Source organism: Trachemys scripta, chromosome 18 (genome assembly GCF_013100865.1).
Source record: "Trachemys scripta elegans isolate TJP31775 chromosome 18, CAS_Tse_1.0, whole genome shotgun sequence".
Taxonomy (NCBI): Eukaryota; Metazoa; Chordata; order Testudines; family Emydidae; genus Trachemys; species Trachemys scripta.
The window spans coordinates 13686593-13704244 of record NC_048315.1 but is presented as its reverse complement, the minus strand read 5'-3'; the positions used below and the strand labels follow the sequence as shown (position 1 = coordinate 13704244).

The following is a 17652-nucleotide window of genomic DNA, read 5'->3' as shown; positions in this document are numbered from 1 at the left end:
TACACCTTAGATGAAGGTGACTTTGTGTGTATGTGTGGAGGACGGAAAAACAGGTCCATTGCAAGAATTAAGTTGTTCAGAGCTGTGGAATGTTAGGTTAAGTCCTGGGGAGGCAGATGGTGGATTATTGGGCAGAATATAATTGAGATACACGATCAGGCTCTGCATACTATGTACCCAACTACTGAAATGATACTATTAGACATTTTCCATTCCAAGCAGTTGTAGGTAGCGCTGCTATAAACCTGTTGGATAAAACTGGTCTGCAGGGTAGTAACTGGATCTTCTCATGAATTCATTTATCTTCTTTTTCTTATTTTACTCATATATTTTCCTTTCCTTGCCTTTCTTATTAAATTAAGGTACAGCCATTGCATCATGGACTATTAACATATCTCACAAGCCTAAGTAGGGCTAAACATAGCTACTGCTTGGATGAAAGAGCTCGAAAGAAACCCACAGTACTGCAGGTTGTATTAATACATAATTCGTTAGGTGGCACTGCCCTCTGAACTAGCACTGGATCAGTCTACGCTCTTTGGAAAATCAAGTCCCATGAGTGCTGGGATTCTTACTGGTGATAATAGTACGCTATTGAAGATGCCGTCTTTTGGAAGAGACTTACATCCATGGTCTTGACTGCTTGTGGTCATTAAAGAACCAGAGTTATTACAAGAATAGTGATGTCAGTTCAACTAGCTGAATTCCAGTATCATTCTGTCTCCCTACAACTTTGGGGCACAGTATACAACTTAAGATACAGTATTTTTTCACTCCTTGTGTAGACTATTGCATGGTGTTGCTTTATGCTGTATTCATAAAACAGTGTTCTTCAGAAGGTTAATGTGTTGAAATCAGGTTAAAATTAGCATTACAAAGCCATTGCTAGTAGTCTGAGAGCCATTCAGGATTTCTGTTCGGTCCCTGATTCTATTTTTTTTTTCAAACTTAATGTAACAGTGATGCATGTTAATGATGTGTTAATGTAAAATCATAGCAGAGCTATTTTGGATTGAAAAACAATAACTACACTAGTCACAGCACTGAAATACCATGTTGTGCCAAATCCCATGGAGGACTTTCCTGAGTTTTTACATAGTCATTATTCAGGATTAAATGAAAACTCAACAAGGATCTTAGGACTTGACCTCTTGGCAATAGCAGCAAACACCATGTAATACTTTATTTTAATAGGTCTACGATTCTGTAGGGCCAGACCTTGTATGCTCGCAATGATTTGCAGCTGCACATTACTTTATTTGATTAACCTATAAATTAATAGCAAATTCACACTGGCTGTTTTAACCAGAAGCATGCACAATAGGGGCTTCTTTTTACAAACAGTGAGTCAATTTCTGCAATCGGTGATATCCATATAACCTCCTCAACAGCAAATGCAATAATGAGTGCTGAACTCAGATTCATAAGTGCATATGGAAAGCATTTATCCTACCCCGTTCTGTGTAGAAATTTTCTGCAATCTACTTTTTCAGTATAGATGCTGAGGGTTTTGCTGTCATGTGTTCTCCATACTATTGGCAAACATGCCACATGTGCACAGAACTGCATTCAAGTATTGTATCGTTTCTGTAAGATTTTTAAGGGAAAGATTTCAATTGCCTTGAAAATGCTCCACAGAGCTTTATATTCATGTAACAGAGTCTTTGAAATGTTGGCTTTAAAACTCCAAGGCCTTATTACAAATATTTTTGTTTGTATTTACTAGCTTTCTTTTTTTAAACACGAGGACTGCTTACCCCAAGTATTCACCAATAGTCTCTTCATAGAATGCCAAGAAATAGCTGCACACTTCTCACAAGCTATTAAGAATATAATTCTGGTATTTCCTGGAGTCCGGGCTATTGGGCAATAGTAATGTAGGACAGGAAGGACATAGGCTTGAAGATATTGTTTTCTATTCCAAATGAGGAACAGCTGTTTTTTTCCCCAACTCAAGAGAAGAGACTCATTCATTTTTTTAAAAACAGGTCAATGGAGCTGCAGCCAACTGTTGGCTGGACATGTAAATTAGGAAATCTTAAAAGATAAAAATATGTTTCATTTAAAGTGCTGTTAAATGCTTGATGCCAGACATATGTTGATGCAATTATCAATTTCTGTACAGTTTAGGGTTTCTCTCCAGTATTCTTTATTGGCATCATTATTTATATATTTGTATTGAGGTAGCACACAGAGGTCCCAATCAGGGATCAAAGCCCCATTGAGAGAGACATTTTACTCATAATAAAGGAGATGGCTCTTGTCCCTAAGGGTCCAATTCTGATACTTTTACACTGATTAGCAGCATCTTACTCCATGAATTGTCCTACTGTCCCTAAACATTTTGCATTTATTATTATTTATATTGGAAGAATGCTTAGGGAACCCAGTCATGCACCAAGCTCCCTAAATTGTTAGGTACTATACAAACACATAATAAAACATCTCTTGCCCCAAAGAACTTACAATCTAATTAGTCAACTAATAGCTAATTAGACTAATTTATCCATCTAGAAAATGCAGAATTTACTCTAGAACCTTAAAAAAACCCCCACCCAATGTATTAAATCCCTTCGCGTACCACAGTGCCCGAGCTGGCAGTCACATCTTTGCAGGTGGACTCTGGTGTCTGGTTGGAGCCCGTTGATTTCAATCAGACTTGCTCAGGTGTAAGGGATCTGCCTGTTTGGATCCAGCTGCAGGATGAGGGCCTTATTGTGTAATTCTTTCTTTGTTTATGCGAAGGATGTATTAATTTTCTTGCTTTCAAATGAGTCTGTTCTGGGAAGATCACTTTTAAAAGAGTATAACTAGCCCCATGGGAATGGGGACCACATTTCCTACAAGAATGTACAAATTCAAAAGTACGTTCAATTGTTTGGCCTGAAGGACTTGACATTGTCCTTTTAAATTTATCCTTTTAGAAATCTGACCTTTTCAAAATGAAGTATGTATGTATTTTGAGCAAAGTTTTAAATACTAAATCATATTAAAGTGCCTCTTGATTGCCAGCATTGTAACTAAAGCCATACAAGAATGTGCTTCGAGCTTTCAAGGAGAAAACATATTTATTATTTTTACTAATCTACATTTATATCTGTCTGTGCACACACTGAAAACTATGGTTTATGGTGGTGTTTACCTGCTAGTAATAGAAGCTGGGGATTGTTTGGTCTGATTTGCAGCTTCAAGGTGTGATGGTGAATAAAAAAGCAAGAAAGTGGGTTAGGTACAGTGGACACAGGGTTCATATGTCTGAAATCAGATTGGTTTAGCTATGCTGTAATGACTACATTCATCCCTAAATTGATCGACAGTGGTTATCCTTGCCAAATGGCCTATTGGTTTTGAGCTCGCCTAGACCAACAGGTAATGCACCGCAAGCAGGGGTAAATCTGCAGTGTGCTAGTGTGCCATGCACTAACTGTCCATGTGAAGCCTGTTACCACACACTAAAAGTTCCCTCATGTGCACTGACCTACACCTGTTTCAAAGCAGAGTAGATCCAAGTGCACCAGACCCTGTGGGTACACATTCGGGGTGGCTAGCCCATGCATCTACCTGCCGTTGCCCGTGCTACCATGGTTACAGGACTACTGTTGGTACACTAGCTTGATGAGAGCGAGTGTGAGCATGTCTGTTCCGGCTGTGAATCATGCCCCCAACTCCAAGTGCAGCTGTAGCCTAAGTAACTTTAGTTCAATATTTTAGGCATTTGTTTTAGTTTGCATAGGGAAGTATAGAGACTGACGGCAAATACTGAAGTGACCTCATATTATCATGTTGAATTTAGAATGATCACTCTTCAGAGGAGGAGCCATGACTTGACTTGTTTTTGTGAGGCATTTAGCACGTGGGCTACTCCAAATGATAATAGTCTGTTATAAGGTAAAGATTGATTGTAGGAGTGTGTCAATGTCACTTAAGGATACCTTGTCACATCAAGGTTATAGATGGCTCTCAATCTTTGCTTCACCTTCCCAAAGACCACAAAGCAGATATGGGTCAAACCCCAGGTTTAAACACCCTCTTCTGTTTCCTAGTCTGATGGGTATCCAGATGATAAATCATGGGCCAAACCAACACACTGGGTCTGAACAGGTCTAAACACCAGGATGTTTGAAATCCTGGTGTAGGTCTGCATTTTTGGAGTTAAGTTCATTTCTACCAAAGATCTGAGAAATGAATAAGAAAGTGGAGTTAGAATGAATATACAGGCGAATGAAATCCTGTTGGGTGTAACCTTGGTAAAAGAAGATGAGGCTTAATGCCTTTGGTTGCCTTAACCAACTCTCCTATGTGGATTCAAACCAGAAAGAGGCATTTGAAAAATAAGGAGCATGAACCCCAGTTCCCCACTAAAGGTGCCCCATCCTGGCAGTACTGCATGAGCACAACTCGTGTTGACTTCAGCAGAAGTGTCACACATGCAGCGGCTCCAGGAGAGGCCCAAGATACTTAAGATGTGTTGCCAGTCATGGTACATGTGGTTGAAACATAGGCACACAACAGCCATAAGAAAGTGAAGCAAAAGGGAAAGGATAGATAGCATATCACCAAAAAATCTATGTGTAGTGTTGCGTGGAGAGGCAGTAGGACAAACATGGTAAGCCACCTGGCCAAAGTGAAGGGAGCTTGTAAAGAACATGAAATAGCAGAAGATGAACCTTTAGATAGTAATCAACATAAAAGCCAGCAGTGGTTAAAGTGGAAAGACAGGCTTTCCGCTATGTTGTCATGTCAGAATTAGAGAAGCCCTTTCTTCTATCACGGAGAGAATGAAAGTCACAATGACCCTTCTAGAGAAGCTATTACAGATGCCTTACTTCTGACATTGCTCCGGTGAGTGGATTTTCCAAATGCTTAAAACTGATTTGGGTTTGTACACACTGGTCTAAGAATATATCATAAAAACCAAAAAATCAAGTCTAAAAGACCTATTGGTAAAGCTACTGCCTGCCTGCTCTCTTGTTCCCTTGCTTACTCCGAGTCATTTGTTATTCTCTTTGAACTGCGGATCCGAGGAGCTGCTAGGCATTGTAGGAAGGCAGTGTCTCCTGCATAAGCAAATTTGTACCACTTTGACTTTTCTCCTGACCTACATCTGCAGCATGAGTTATGTCCCCATTGATAAATAAATCACATACAAATAGAAAAACAATAAGTAATGCTATTTCTTTAGGCTAATATCAATAAGGAATAAATAGAAGGCACAGCTCTTTCGAGCCAGGTATTGGCCAGTTTAGGCATTATTCGGTAGAGTGGGCTGAATCCCTATACATTATCTACTCAAAGATGAGGTTAAGCCTCCATGCATTTGCTTAGATTCATGTAGGTCATCCCCTGCAGCATCTACTTAGGAATTGGAACTGTTTTGACTGCGATGAAACAGCAGTTGAGTTGTGGAGGATATGTACTAAGATCAAGGGGCTGCTATATATCATGTAAACAAATCTGGCTAAGCAAAATAACTGGGGATTTAAATGTTCCAGGAGACTAGAACTACTGTATGTTGCCGTATATTACCTCACCTTAAAATGCAGCAATTTACAAAGATAACCACAGGAAGAAGGCATGCGTTGTGCAGCAGAATGAAGTGAAGATTTGGAGACAGGCCTCTTGAGTTCTGTTTCTACACATTACATTATCTGGCTGAATGACCTTGAACAAATTATTCAACCTCTGTTTGACCATCAGAAAAATGGGCGTAAGTTGTTCTTATTATTTATTTGTATTGCAGCAGCATACAACTAGGGTTCCAAACATGGACCAGAATCCCAGGATGCTAGTTGCTGTACAAATACAGAACAAAAAGATGGTCCCTGCCTCAAAGAGTTTAAAATCTAAGTAATATATTTAGCTTCCTTATAGGGGTTCCTTGAACATTTAATTATGTCTTAAAGCATTTAGAGCCTTTGATCAGACACAAATCTGTGGCCTTCTAGGAATTCCATATTCTCATTCTGTTGTGCAGTCTGACCCTCTATAATTTTGCATTGACAGTAGAGGGCAAATGCTGAACCTCTTGCTTCAGCACCCCTATCTTGCAAAGGACATATACACATGCCTAACTTTAAACACGTGAGTAGTTTCATTGACTCCAAACTTGTGGCTCCTAGTACTTGAGCTATATGACACTCTACCTTCACTGTAAGCAGTATAAGGATTAGGATCCAGATGAGCAGTTATGATTCCATCCTATAGGGGGTGCTGATGTGCATATACCCAGGTACTGTTTCATTACTAATATATTTTTATTACATAAAACATCTTGATTCATTAATAATGTGCATTTTGAATCCTATACGGCTAGTATGCATTTCACACTATGTGTGTGAGACGAAGGGAGCTAAGGGGAAGAGGAATCAGTACAAAATGTTCCTCTCCTGTTACTGAATTGCATCTCTTATAAGTGCCCTCAGATATTACAAGTCTTGCCATGTCACCCCTTTGACCTATTTGCAAGCACAAACAAATAAGAAGACGTTGAAAGAGCAAAAATACTCTCTAGGGTGCCCTGCGTATCCGAATGGACCAAATTCGGTGAACCATTGGTGAACCACCAATGAATTGTTAAGTCTCCAAGTGAGAATGGTGTCCAAGCACAGCCAGAGAAAAGCCTATATAAAAGATTAAATGTACTGAGCAAAACCCTGTAAAATAGATTTTCTTGACCTTAAAAAGTAGCAAGTCCATAGCTCAGTAAGGGATAATTAGCAGGAAAAAGCATGTAGGTGGTTGCAGAAAATACATATATTGACCCAAAGTTTCTCTTTCGGCAGAGAAATTTGCATAACAATGACATACTTGCATTGAGATGCTCTTATTACTTTTCGGACTGGCCATTGTGGGAGACACTGAGTCCAAAGTAACCAGCACTTTAAAGAGCATTTTAATGAGAAGTTTTGAACTGTAGACCTGGGAGGGATCATATGGAACGTGGCTATGTTAGCCTTGTGCAGAAATTTGAAGTAGAAATATATGCTGATTCCCATTGTAAAATCTTAGGGTCTTTGTAGCTAAATTAGATCTGCATGGTGAGAACTCCATTGGACTTTGTGGAGTTCTCTGCACTTTTTCTTTTTGTGGTTATCAAAGGCTCTGTTATGGAAATATAGCTTGGCTTGGTGTGAACAAGAATGAATCATGTGTGCCCATTCACATAACAAAGGGAATGGGGTGAGTTGAATTTTGGTTTTTATAATGCATGCACTAAAACGTGGCATTTCCTTTCTTGCCAGATTAAAAATAAATGTCCATGTAATATGTGAGGTGATTATCTCTCTCTCTCTCCCCCCTTGTAATTGGCTCATTTGCAGACAAAAGAAATGGTTCACAGAAAAGCGGGGGGAGGAGGGGGGGAGAGACTATGTGGATTTTTTAAATAAACAACTTCTCCTGAGAAAATTTGACCTGAAAATAATAGATTCTGTGGGAGGAAAATATGCAGAGTAATTTCTCTTAACCACTTGGACAGAACTTCACAAAAAAATCAAAAACTTTTTCTCTGAGTGCATATTCATAGATTCCAAGGCCAAAAGGGACCATTGTAATCATCTTGTCTGACCTCCTGTAGAACACAGGCCATACAACTTCCCCAAAATAACTCACAATTGCCCTTGAACGTCACACTAAGGTCCCTTTACACCATTCTGGTATCGTAAAGGGGCTTTGGAGAGGGTGATAATGTAATGTAATCTCCACCCATCTCTTCTGGGTAGGCAGGAAGCAAGCAAGTTGTTATGCTTACTCCTAGATCTAAATTCCAGGTGGCTCAATATGGATGTAAGGTGGGTCTTAGTTCCTTGCACAGGTACTTAGCCTGAGTCAGAATCTAGCCTGTGATTATTACATTAGAGCATGGATGGGCAAACTTTTTGGCTTAAGGGCCACATCAGGGAATGCTCACAAAATTGGGGTGCAGGAGAGGGTGAGGGCTCTGGTTGGGGGTGCAGGCTCTGGGATGGGGCTGGGGATGAGGAGTTTGGGGTGTAGGAGGGTGCTCTGGGCTGGGACCGAGGGGTTCGGCGAGCAGGAGGGGGATCAGGGCTGGGGCAGGAGTGCAGGAAGGGATGCAGGTTCCGGGGTGGGGGTGGGGATGAGAGGTTTGGGTTGCAGGAGGGTGCTCCATGCTGGGATCAAGGGGTTTGGAGAGCTGAAGGAGGATCAAGGCAGGGGGTTGGGGCATGGGGATAGGCTCGGGGTGCAGGCTCCGAGCGGCGCTTACCTCAAGCGACTCCTGGAAGCAGCGGCATGTCCCTTCTCCTGCTCCTACGTGTGGAGCAGTCCCCTACCCTCAGAGTGGGGCCATGCGGCTGCTTCTGGGAGTGACCTGGCTGGAGCACCAGAGCAGGGCCGAGCCACGTGGTGCGGCCCCCGACCCAGCACCCCGGGTGGAGCACCGGAGCGGGACAAGCCCCAGATCCCGCTCCCCAGTGGGAGCTCACGGACTGGCTTAAAACAGCTTGTGGGCCGGATCTGGCCCGCGGGCCATAGTTTGCCCACCCCTGCATTAGAGAAACCTTTTTACATGAATGCCCAGATATGCACACGTCTGAACATAGTAACCACATACTTTAACCCATAGCCTTTCTCACTTTAACCTCATGGCCTTCTCTATCTCTAGCTGCTACTGTTTGTTAACTCCACTCATCAAGATTAGGTGCCACCACTCAAGTATGTGAGCAGATCTAGGACATGGCTGAAACTGGTCATGTGCATACGGTTACTGGTTGTACATGTTTGCTAAATAGGGGTGGAAACTGTAGGCTGCATGGGGCAAGAGCCTTTTCTTTCTTTTTGATCTGTAAAGCACCCAACTTGTGTCTAGGTGTTATCTGACTAGTTACATTGTCTGTAATGTACAATACTATAATGTTATACATTTGATTATATTAAATTAGTTATATTAAATAAAATATAATTAAAAACAATCTCTCTGTATAACATTTTAGATAGTATATAATAAAATATATCTCATTCCAGAGGCTTTGCGGGAGAAATCTTTAGCATGGCAGTTTAACCTCACTGTTTCAATCAGTTTTAATGGTAGCCAGGGGGTCTAACTCTCTGTTAGAGAAATTTATCCCGACAAGACAGCAAGGTTAGTGGATCATTCACAGTTGCAGTTGCTTATGTTGGGCTTTCCTTCCCCCGTCTCCCTCCCCCATCTTGGAGCCTCAACAAATAGCCAACAGATTTATATTTCAGAGAGGAGTGTGAAACAGACCAAACCAGCCATTATTAAGAGCTGTCCAGCCCTATGAGGAAGAAACTAGAGCAAAGGGCTTTGTAGGCATTTCTTGCTGTTTGCCATGGAGGAAACAAATTGTGACACTTATGAATCAGCCAAATAAAACTGCACAATAAATGGAGTGAGAAACCTTGGGAAAACAATACATGCAGCCAGCTTGGTGTCCGAGAGGTGATGAAATGCACTGACAGGTAGATAGTGTATCAAAACTAAATGGGACCTGGATCGCCAATATTTTTTATCCCTCCCCACCTTTGACCTTTCTTCCAACATCATCTCACCCACCCTCTCAGTAACCTTCCAATTTCTCATGCCTGTCCTAATGTTTTCCTTGATTATTGCTGTCCGACCTCTGCAGGACATACTCTTGGAGTCACTTTCTGCCCTCTGATACATTAAATCAATAGGGCAAGAGGGCAGAAATTTGCCCCCCTTTTTTTTTTTTTTTTTTTAAATGTGCTGATATCATCAGTTCTGGATCCAGCCTGCCAAGCAGAACTGTATTCCATCCAGATCCAATGCATTTACTCGGTGTCTGAGCTGGCAGGGTTTGGGAGCATTGTCCTGATAACTCTTTCACACGCTGAAGAGTAGACTAGAAGGGAAGGGTTGCGAAAGGCGCATGTTACATCTCTCAACAGCAACAATTGTGAGTAGAATTATTATTTATTATTTGTATTATGGTAATGTCTGGGGACCCCAATCATAGACCAGCCCCCCACTGTTCTTTACAATGTACAAACAAATGACTAGAGCTGTCTGGGAACCAGGATTCACTGGAATTTCTGCCATTTCAGGGGGAAAGAATTATTCTGACTTGGAATGAAACATTGAATTTCAAAATTTCCCAAGACGCATCATTTTTGAAAGCATTTCATTTTGGGTCAGGCACACCATTTATTATTATATTTTATATCATTTTATTTGTAATTATTTTGTGAAAGAAAACTTTAAAATATTAAAATACATATAAAATAAGAAATAATAAATATAAATTAATAAAGCAAAAATAAAAAATAATGCAACAATAAAAATAAATTGCAAAATAACGTCATTTTGAAAAGGAAAATCAAAACATACCATTCGGATAAGGTCAAAACAAATAGGATTGAAACGGAACCGTTTGACCTTATCAAAATGATTCATTTCCATTTTTTTCCTAAACAAAATTTCATCAAAGTTGACATGATCCCATAGAATCTTTCAGTTTGGACTAATCATTATTTTGTGATGGAAAAACATTCAGTGGGAAAATTTTCAACCAGCACTACACACAACACAAGACGGAGTCCCTGTCCAAAATTGCTTAATTTGCAAATTTGCAAATTTGCAAAGAACAAACAGAGCTCAGGAGCACGGCAGATAGGAAAAAGTTAGAGAGAGCAAAATAATAAATGTAGCTGGCCAGAACCGCAACTAAATGGAGCTATGCCAATTGATACCTTCTAAGGATCTATCTCAGTACTTGTACTAGAGGAAGTCTACTGAGTTCATAAATACATAGGCAAATCTGGACATGTGCACATGGATCAGGTAGATATGTTTCTGTCGGGCATCAACATGCAGTTGTGTCAAAAAGTTGGATTTACTGACCCTGAAGGTAATTTTGTGCCTTTAGAAATGACAGTGCAACACTGGCACTCATATTTAATTTCTATATGTTATTGCTTTCAGTTTTTAATATGAGGCAGTGTGCTGTAGATTTTTCCTACTATCAGCATAGATATAACTATTCCCCCCCCCCCGCTTTTGATGCCAATCCATGTATGGTAGTCTGTTAGACTGGCTTAGACATCTGATATAAATTCATTCCTGTAGAAGGGGAAAAAATTGGTTGTGCCTATATCCTACTAAGAATGAATATCTGCGGGTTGGTCTTAGGCAGAGGCTGACTAAGGTGAACTTCCTCGGGATGCATTTGGATGACTTGGGTTTTACGTCAGCAAAATCTGTACAGTTCTTGGCTGTGTTTTTGACGCTGAGTTTCCTTTCAGTTGAGCATTTCATGCCACCACTTGATCAGCTTTTTTTTTTTTAAACAAATAGCACTTAAGTAATATTGCCAGGTTAAGGAGTTCACTTACCTTGGCCAGTGCTGTGAGCGTTATTCATAAGTCATTATAAATAGGCTGGATTGCTGAAATATGCTCTTTCTTTGACCTTCCTGCAAATGCACTTTCTGAATCATCCGGATCCAAACACCGTATCTAGGTGCCTGGAACAGACAGTCATCTGATCACACGGTATGGGTCACTCCATTACTTGTCAGTGGCCTCAGAGTATCAGTGCATGCACTGTAAAATGTAGATCCTTTCTTTCAAATCATGTATGTTGTACCTTCTGATTTAATATGACTTATTACAGCGTATGTCATCCCATTGAGCTTTACTATAGACCATCTACAAGAATCAAATCACCACTGGTATCTAGGCACTTTGGAATGGAATATAACAGTTGTTCAATCACCCAGCAATGGTACACAAGAAGTTAGGAAGAACAAAGGAATACTATATCCATTTGAAACTATATGGAAAATTTAGGGTGGCGGTATGTAATTTATTCAGAATTTGGCTGGGACAACGGTCCTCTTGGGGGACAAAAAGGAACATGCATCTTTAATGACCAGAAGTGATCAGTGTGACGGTTCTAAGGTGCATTTGAAAGATGGCACCTCCAGAAGCACATTACCTGCTGGAGGCAATTGTTTCAGTACAAGCTTGGAAAGAAGAGGGTCCTAATTAAATTACCAGCACCACTTCGTGTAGTGTCTTGGGGTTTCCTTGATGGTCTCCCATCAAAGTATTGTCTAGTCTCCCTGCTTAGCTTATGAGACCCATTGAGATCTTAGCTCCAGGGCATGGCTGCAGCTCTTCTTGTATTCTCTATTCCAGCCAGGTCTCTTAGGTCTTCCAACTCTGAGTTGCTTTCTGTTGTTAAGTCCTGCTTTTATTCTGCTAATAACAAGACCGGGGTATGAACAAAAATCCTGGGTGCTAACAGTCTGACCTTGGAGAAGTTTGGAACTGATCCAAACTTTTCAGCTGGTCCTGAGCTCTATAACTGTCTGAACTGAATTCAAACAGTCCTGACCTTTTAGAGAAACTCAGTTCTTAATTTGGATCCAACGGTTATGGCTTGGGACAATCTTTGCCAGTAAATGATCATTTGCACCCTTAAGCCCTTTCTATTGCTAACTCTCTGTACTTCTAAATGAAGGAAGTTTGCTCCCTAAATATTTATACAAGCTAGATTAAGGTTTGCTTTCAGTTGTGCTGAAGTATAGCAAAATGTTTTTCCCAGTTGCACTGTGCATGGGCTCTCTGTTTGACTGGGTGCTTTGTAATTGAAGATTGTGTATCACATTATATTATATATTATTATCTGAGAAAGCTACTGTCTCGTTATCAAATATATAGCTAGTTTAAGAGAAGAAGAATATAGTTACTGTAACGGTGTTAGCGTAGGAATAATTTTGCTATAGAAATTAATTTTTTATGCCATCATGAAGAAAACCAACACTTTGTGAGTTCTTGGAGAATTTGATTTCTGGCTTTGCAGCGGGAGTGACTCAGATATTTAGCATTGTAGGCATAGACTCTTACTTATTGCTGCTGGATGCTCCTTTGCTCCCAAATTCAAATCAATCTGGGAGACTTGGAGTAAAATACCCTTTCTGAGGTGTTATTTGGGAGAATGTAATTTACTGATGGGTGTGGCTCAGAAACGTTCTGAGATCCAGTCCAGATCAATACCTGACCTTTATCCAAACTATCTGAATCTCTTGAGTTTGTAAAATTGGGCAGAGAATCACCTAATGTCAGGCTTTTTTGGCAAGATTAATGGTGTTTATCCCTTCTAGACAGGATGGAACCAAAGCAAAAAAAAAAAAGCACCTTTCTGGCAGCAGTTTGGCAGTTATGTTTCTGTGCCTGGCCAGAATAATAAAGATTTGGTTTGCTTGTTGGGAAAGGTTCATGTCTGTTCTATTTTTATCAGAATCAATTCACTGTTCCCTGCTTCTAAATCACCAGAAGCATCTAATGATTCATTCTCTGTCAGCAGCATGGACCTGGTAGGGGAGATCACTCACTCTTTGAGATACAGACATAGGGTCCCTAGAAGCAGCGAAAGACAAACAGAGAATTAAAAATATACTTACTATCTGTAAAGGCCTTAAGCACGTTTTACTTTAAGCATGCAACTAGTGCCATTGAACTCAATGGTACTACTCTTGCTTAAAGCTACAGACATGTTGTATGGGCCATACTATCAGAGCGGATATCAGCAGTGGTGCGGAAGCCACAGTCCCGTTGGTATAAATGAGAGGAGGTTGCTGGCAGAGCATTCTCTTCGATGGCCTTGTATCTTTGGAAATAACTCTTCCTATGGCCCAAAATAGCCCAAATCTGATGATCTTCAGCACACTATTATTATTTCTTTGTGTTGCAGTAACACCTAGAATTTCTTGTCACAAACCAGGGCCCTGTTGTGCTAGGTGCTGTACAAAACACAGACCAAAACGATAGTTCTTGCCCCCAGACAGTTTATAATCTAAGAACAACATGACGAAAAATAGGTGGGGGGAGCCCAAGCAAACAATGAGGCACAACTGGAATGGTGTGTGAAAGGCATGTTTGTAAGACTCATCTTTTTTCCGAGGCATTTGAAAATGGAGTGGTTGGGAGGAGGAATTATAAACTTGGTGGATTGTTTGAAGAGGATTTGAGTTTTTAAGTTATTTGGTTTCAGTGGAGTTGTTAGCTGAAATTGTACTGCTGAACTTAAGCTGTATTTTTAAGTTACCTCAAGGATGCCGAAAGCACATGGAAAGCACAAGGGTGCCTAAAGCACATTTATTTACCTAAATAAAATAAAATGAAAAAAGGTTTAAGTGATTTGCTGGATCAGGATCCCTATCTGACTATTTCTCTTCAATCTCATCTCTTTGGAGACAGCTTTTCAACCAGTTGGAAACCAATGTTGTCTTTTTCATTTTCCTGTTGGAGTTGGGCTGTTAACATCCTCGCCAAACACTTCTTGATCGTCAGTTCAAAGCACCTTAAAACAAAGTGACGCTTTAGCTGCATTGATGAACCTTTCTGACAGCCTAAGCTGGGGGAGGAGGCATGAGACCAACCCTGAGTACAATGCATAGACCCTAGTTCTCACATCACACCTGGGGATTTTCATTTTTTGTGACCACCCCTTTGGGTGCCTTTGATATGCCAGACAGGACAGCACCGAAAGAGGATATTTGCTCACTGCAGATCCCTTGCCTAATGTATGCAGAATGATTGAATTACGTATTTAATTTATTTCACTGATTACATGGTTTGACATCGGTTTATCAGCTTTCGCTGTAACACCATGAGCCGATGGAGGAGTAGCGCAGAAAGATGTATATCTGGAAATTAGCTTCAGTGATTGTTTAGTTGGTCGATATGAATCAACACTTGTGTGTCTATCATGACTAATCTCTCGAAATAAAATAGTTAATGACATGATGAGCTTTTTCTTTCAAAGCTGATGAGCTGGAGGTCAGTTCTTGCTATTTACTCAGTAGAGCTTCCTCCGTTGACAGTCAGATTGCATGTTCACAAGACACAGAACCTTGACTACACTAGGGTTCTTTAGCAAAGATGTCCCACTATTGCTAGCACTGATACAGATCCACCACTGTTAGTGATGGTGGACACCTCCTGTGGCTGCCGAGATTTTTAACACCATGTCATTTAGACCTGCTCTGAGCTTGGTGAAACAGGATATTAAAAATTCTGACAACCATTCCATACTAGTGAGTTATTCTGGGACTAGCAACTCTAGGGAGCTTTTGCTTAAAAAAAACCCCTAATGGAGATAAGGCTCTAAGCCCTGTCAACATGTAGCCTCAGGGTCATCTAAGGGGTCTCTAAAGAGGAAGAAGAAACCATTAGCTCAGCACTTTTGCATGGAGAGCTCATAAGTCTATTAAGTACTTCTGAAACCTATTTTAAAAAAAATCACAATGGTAAATGTTGTAAGGGAGGAACACAGTTGTAAATGAAGTAAATAAATAAATAAACCCCAGGAAGGTTAAGGGGTCAGAGCTTTAAAAGCTAAGCAGCAGGAGCTTAAGGCACCTATAATAAAATGTGACTGCATGGAGGACGTTCTGGGGATATTTCATAACACTGTGCTATATTCTTACCAGCCAAGAAATAGCGCTGGTAGAGAGTAGGGTAATTTTACTCATCACAGAGAGTTCTCGGTAAAGATATTTCATGAACCGGGTAAAGAAGAATGAATTAAAATTATGGGTCCAAATCTGGAGTAAATCTATCCATCGGAGAGTTACTCTGAATTTTCACCGGTGTTAGTGAGATCAGACTATGGTCCAGGCTGTCCTAAAAGCAAAGTGTGAGACCAGGTTCTACAGTATTGCTAACCCTGGGTATTACGAGTCAGCCCCCAAAAATCTCAAGTAGCTTAAAAGTCATGAAAAATAATAAATTTTTCATTTTGCTTTCTGTTTTTTGAGATTTCCAATACTTCCAGCCCTTAAATATCATGAGATTCATGATAAAATCTGGAGAGTTGGCAAGATAGAGATCCCTTGTGAGAAGCTGTGATAATAATAACACCTCCTGTCAGAGGATTTCACGGTGATTTATGCTCACAAATGATTTTCGTTAAGCCTGGCAACAACCCTTTAAGGTAGAGAAGTATTTAAAATCCCTATCTTGAAAAGGAGAAACCTAAGGCATAAAGAGGCTAAGTCATCTACCCAAGGTTACACATGATGTCCATGGCAAATTTGGGAGTAGAATTCTGATCTCTGAATTCTGACTACTGTGCTTTAGTTACAAGACCATCTTCTCTTGTCTTAAGCATTAGCAGGGTGATGGAGAGCCCGGCTCTGCGAATCAGGGCTCTCGGAAATAAAAATGAAGAAAGAAATATCAAGGTTTTAAAAAAAAAAATAATCATCCATCAGACTTCTTAGCATCTGCCAAAGAGAAAGGTCTGAATCTCCACTAGTGAAAAATGTTAAAATGTCAGGCACTATATATCGCTAGTGAAGCAAGTCTTAACTTGGCTTCCCACAGTCTCCCTTATCATTATTATTATTATTTTCCTTGATTCATTCTTGAACCTTGTTTAATTCCTACAGCTACACAGATATGAATGAATAAATCCTTTTGATGAAGGCCTAAGAATGTTGTTGCACTTTAAGAAAGCTAGGAGGGAAAATTTTGTTTTTAAATCAGCAACATTTGTATGCTATTCACTGTTCATACTTAGTAAAAAATTTATTCACTTGGCAGTTACCCAACTTGTTTCTATTCTTATTTTGTGTTCAGCCCATTCTCCTCCTGGGGACATCTAACCTTATATGTAATTACCCTACTGAGAAAGGGAAGTAGGTATAAATAACCATAACGTCCCTAACAACTAAATAGATTTTGCAGTATGTACAGTTCTCCAGGAGGCATCATCGTATTGGCTACTGATGGGGTTCTTTTTTCCAGGACTGCATTTTGGTTAACTGATGGAGTATATCACTGCAGATGATGAATTTCTCAACTCCCCTTCCTGCTTGGCTGGGAAGCATGTACTGTACATACAATAGTGATGGACTCTAAAATAGTAGATATACGAACAAACAGACACGTAACAGTATATCCTTTGTGAAAATGTACAATCTCTCCAAACGAATGGAATTGTGAAAATGAGTATGACAGACTCTGAATATCTAACTTGAGTCCTTAATTAAAGTACCCTTCATCTGATTTGCTGGTCCGTACAGATGTTCACTTATTGCCGGGAGAAATGTGTAACTATTTGGCTGCAGCTACTAGGAAGAGCATCTACTTACCGCCCCACAGAAGGGCGGTGGTGGTGATTTGATATATAAGCACACTACAACAATTATCTTGTTTTTCTTTCCCAAGGTTTGTCTAAGTCGCTTGGTCTCATTGAAGGCTACGGTGGGCGTGGTAAAGGTGGGCTTCCTGCTACCCTTTCCCCGGCGGAGGAAGAGAAAGCTAAGGGGCCACATGAGAAATATGGCTATAATTCCTACCTCAGTGAGAAAATTTCACTGGATCGTTCCATACCGGATTATCGTCCAACCAAGTAAGTATCCTTTATTATCAACATCTCAGAACCACCGGTGTGAACAATAAGCCAGCAGTGTTGATTTCCTCCATAGAATCATAGAATGATAGGACTGGAAGGGACCTTGAGAGGTCATCTAGTCCAGTCCCCTGCACTCAAGGCAGGACTAAGTATTATCTAGCCCATTCCTGACAGGTATTTGCTCTTAAAAATCTCCAGTGATGGATATTCCACAACTTCCATAGGCAATTTATTCCAGTGCTTAACCACTCTGACAGTTAGGAAGTTTTTCCTAATGTCCA

At 40.3% G+C, this 17652-nt stretch overlaps 1 protein-coding gene across 1 annotated transcript in view; it reads left to right on the top strand.

Moving 5' to 3' along the window:
• The window catches only part of GALNT17 (polypeptide N-acetylgalactosaminyltransferase 17), a 276061-nt gene that overhangs the window by 52645 nt on the left and 205764 nt on the right, over positions 1-17652 (top strand). The window contains exon 2 of the mRNA XM_034752813.1: positions 17185-17368. Coding sequence (XP_034608704.1) covers positions 17185-17368 — 184 coding nt within the window. The remainder of the gene's footprint in view (positions 1-17184; positions 17369-17652) is intronic.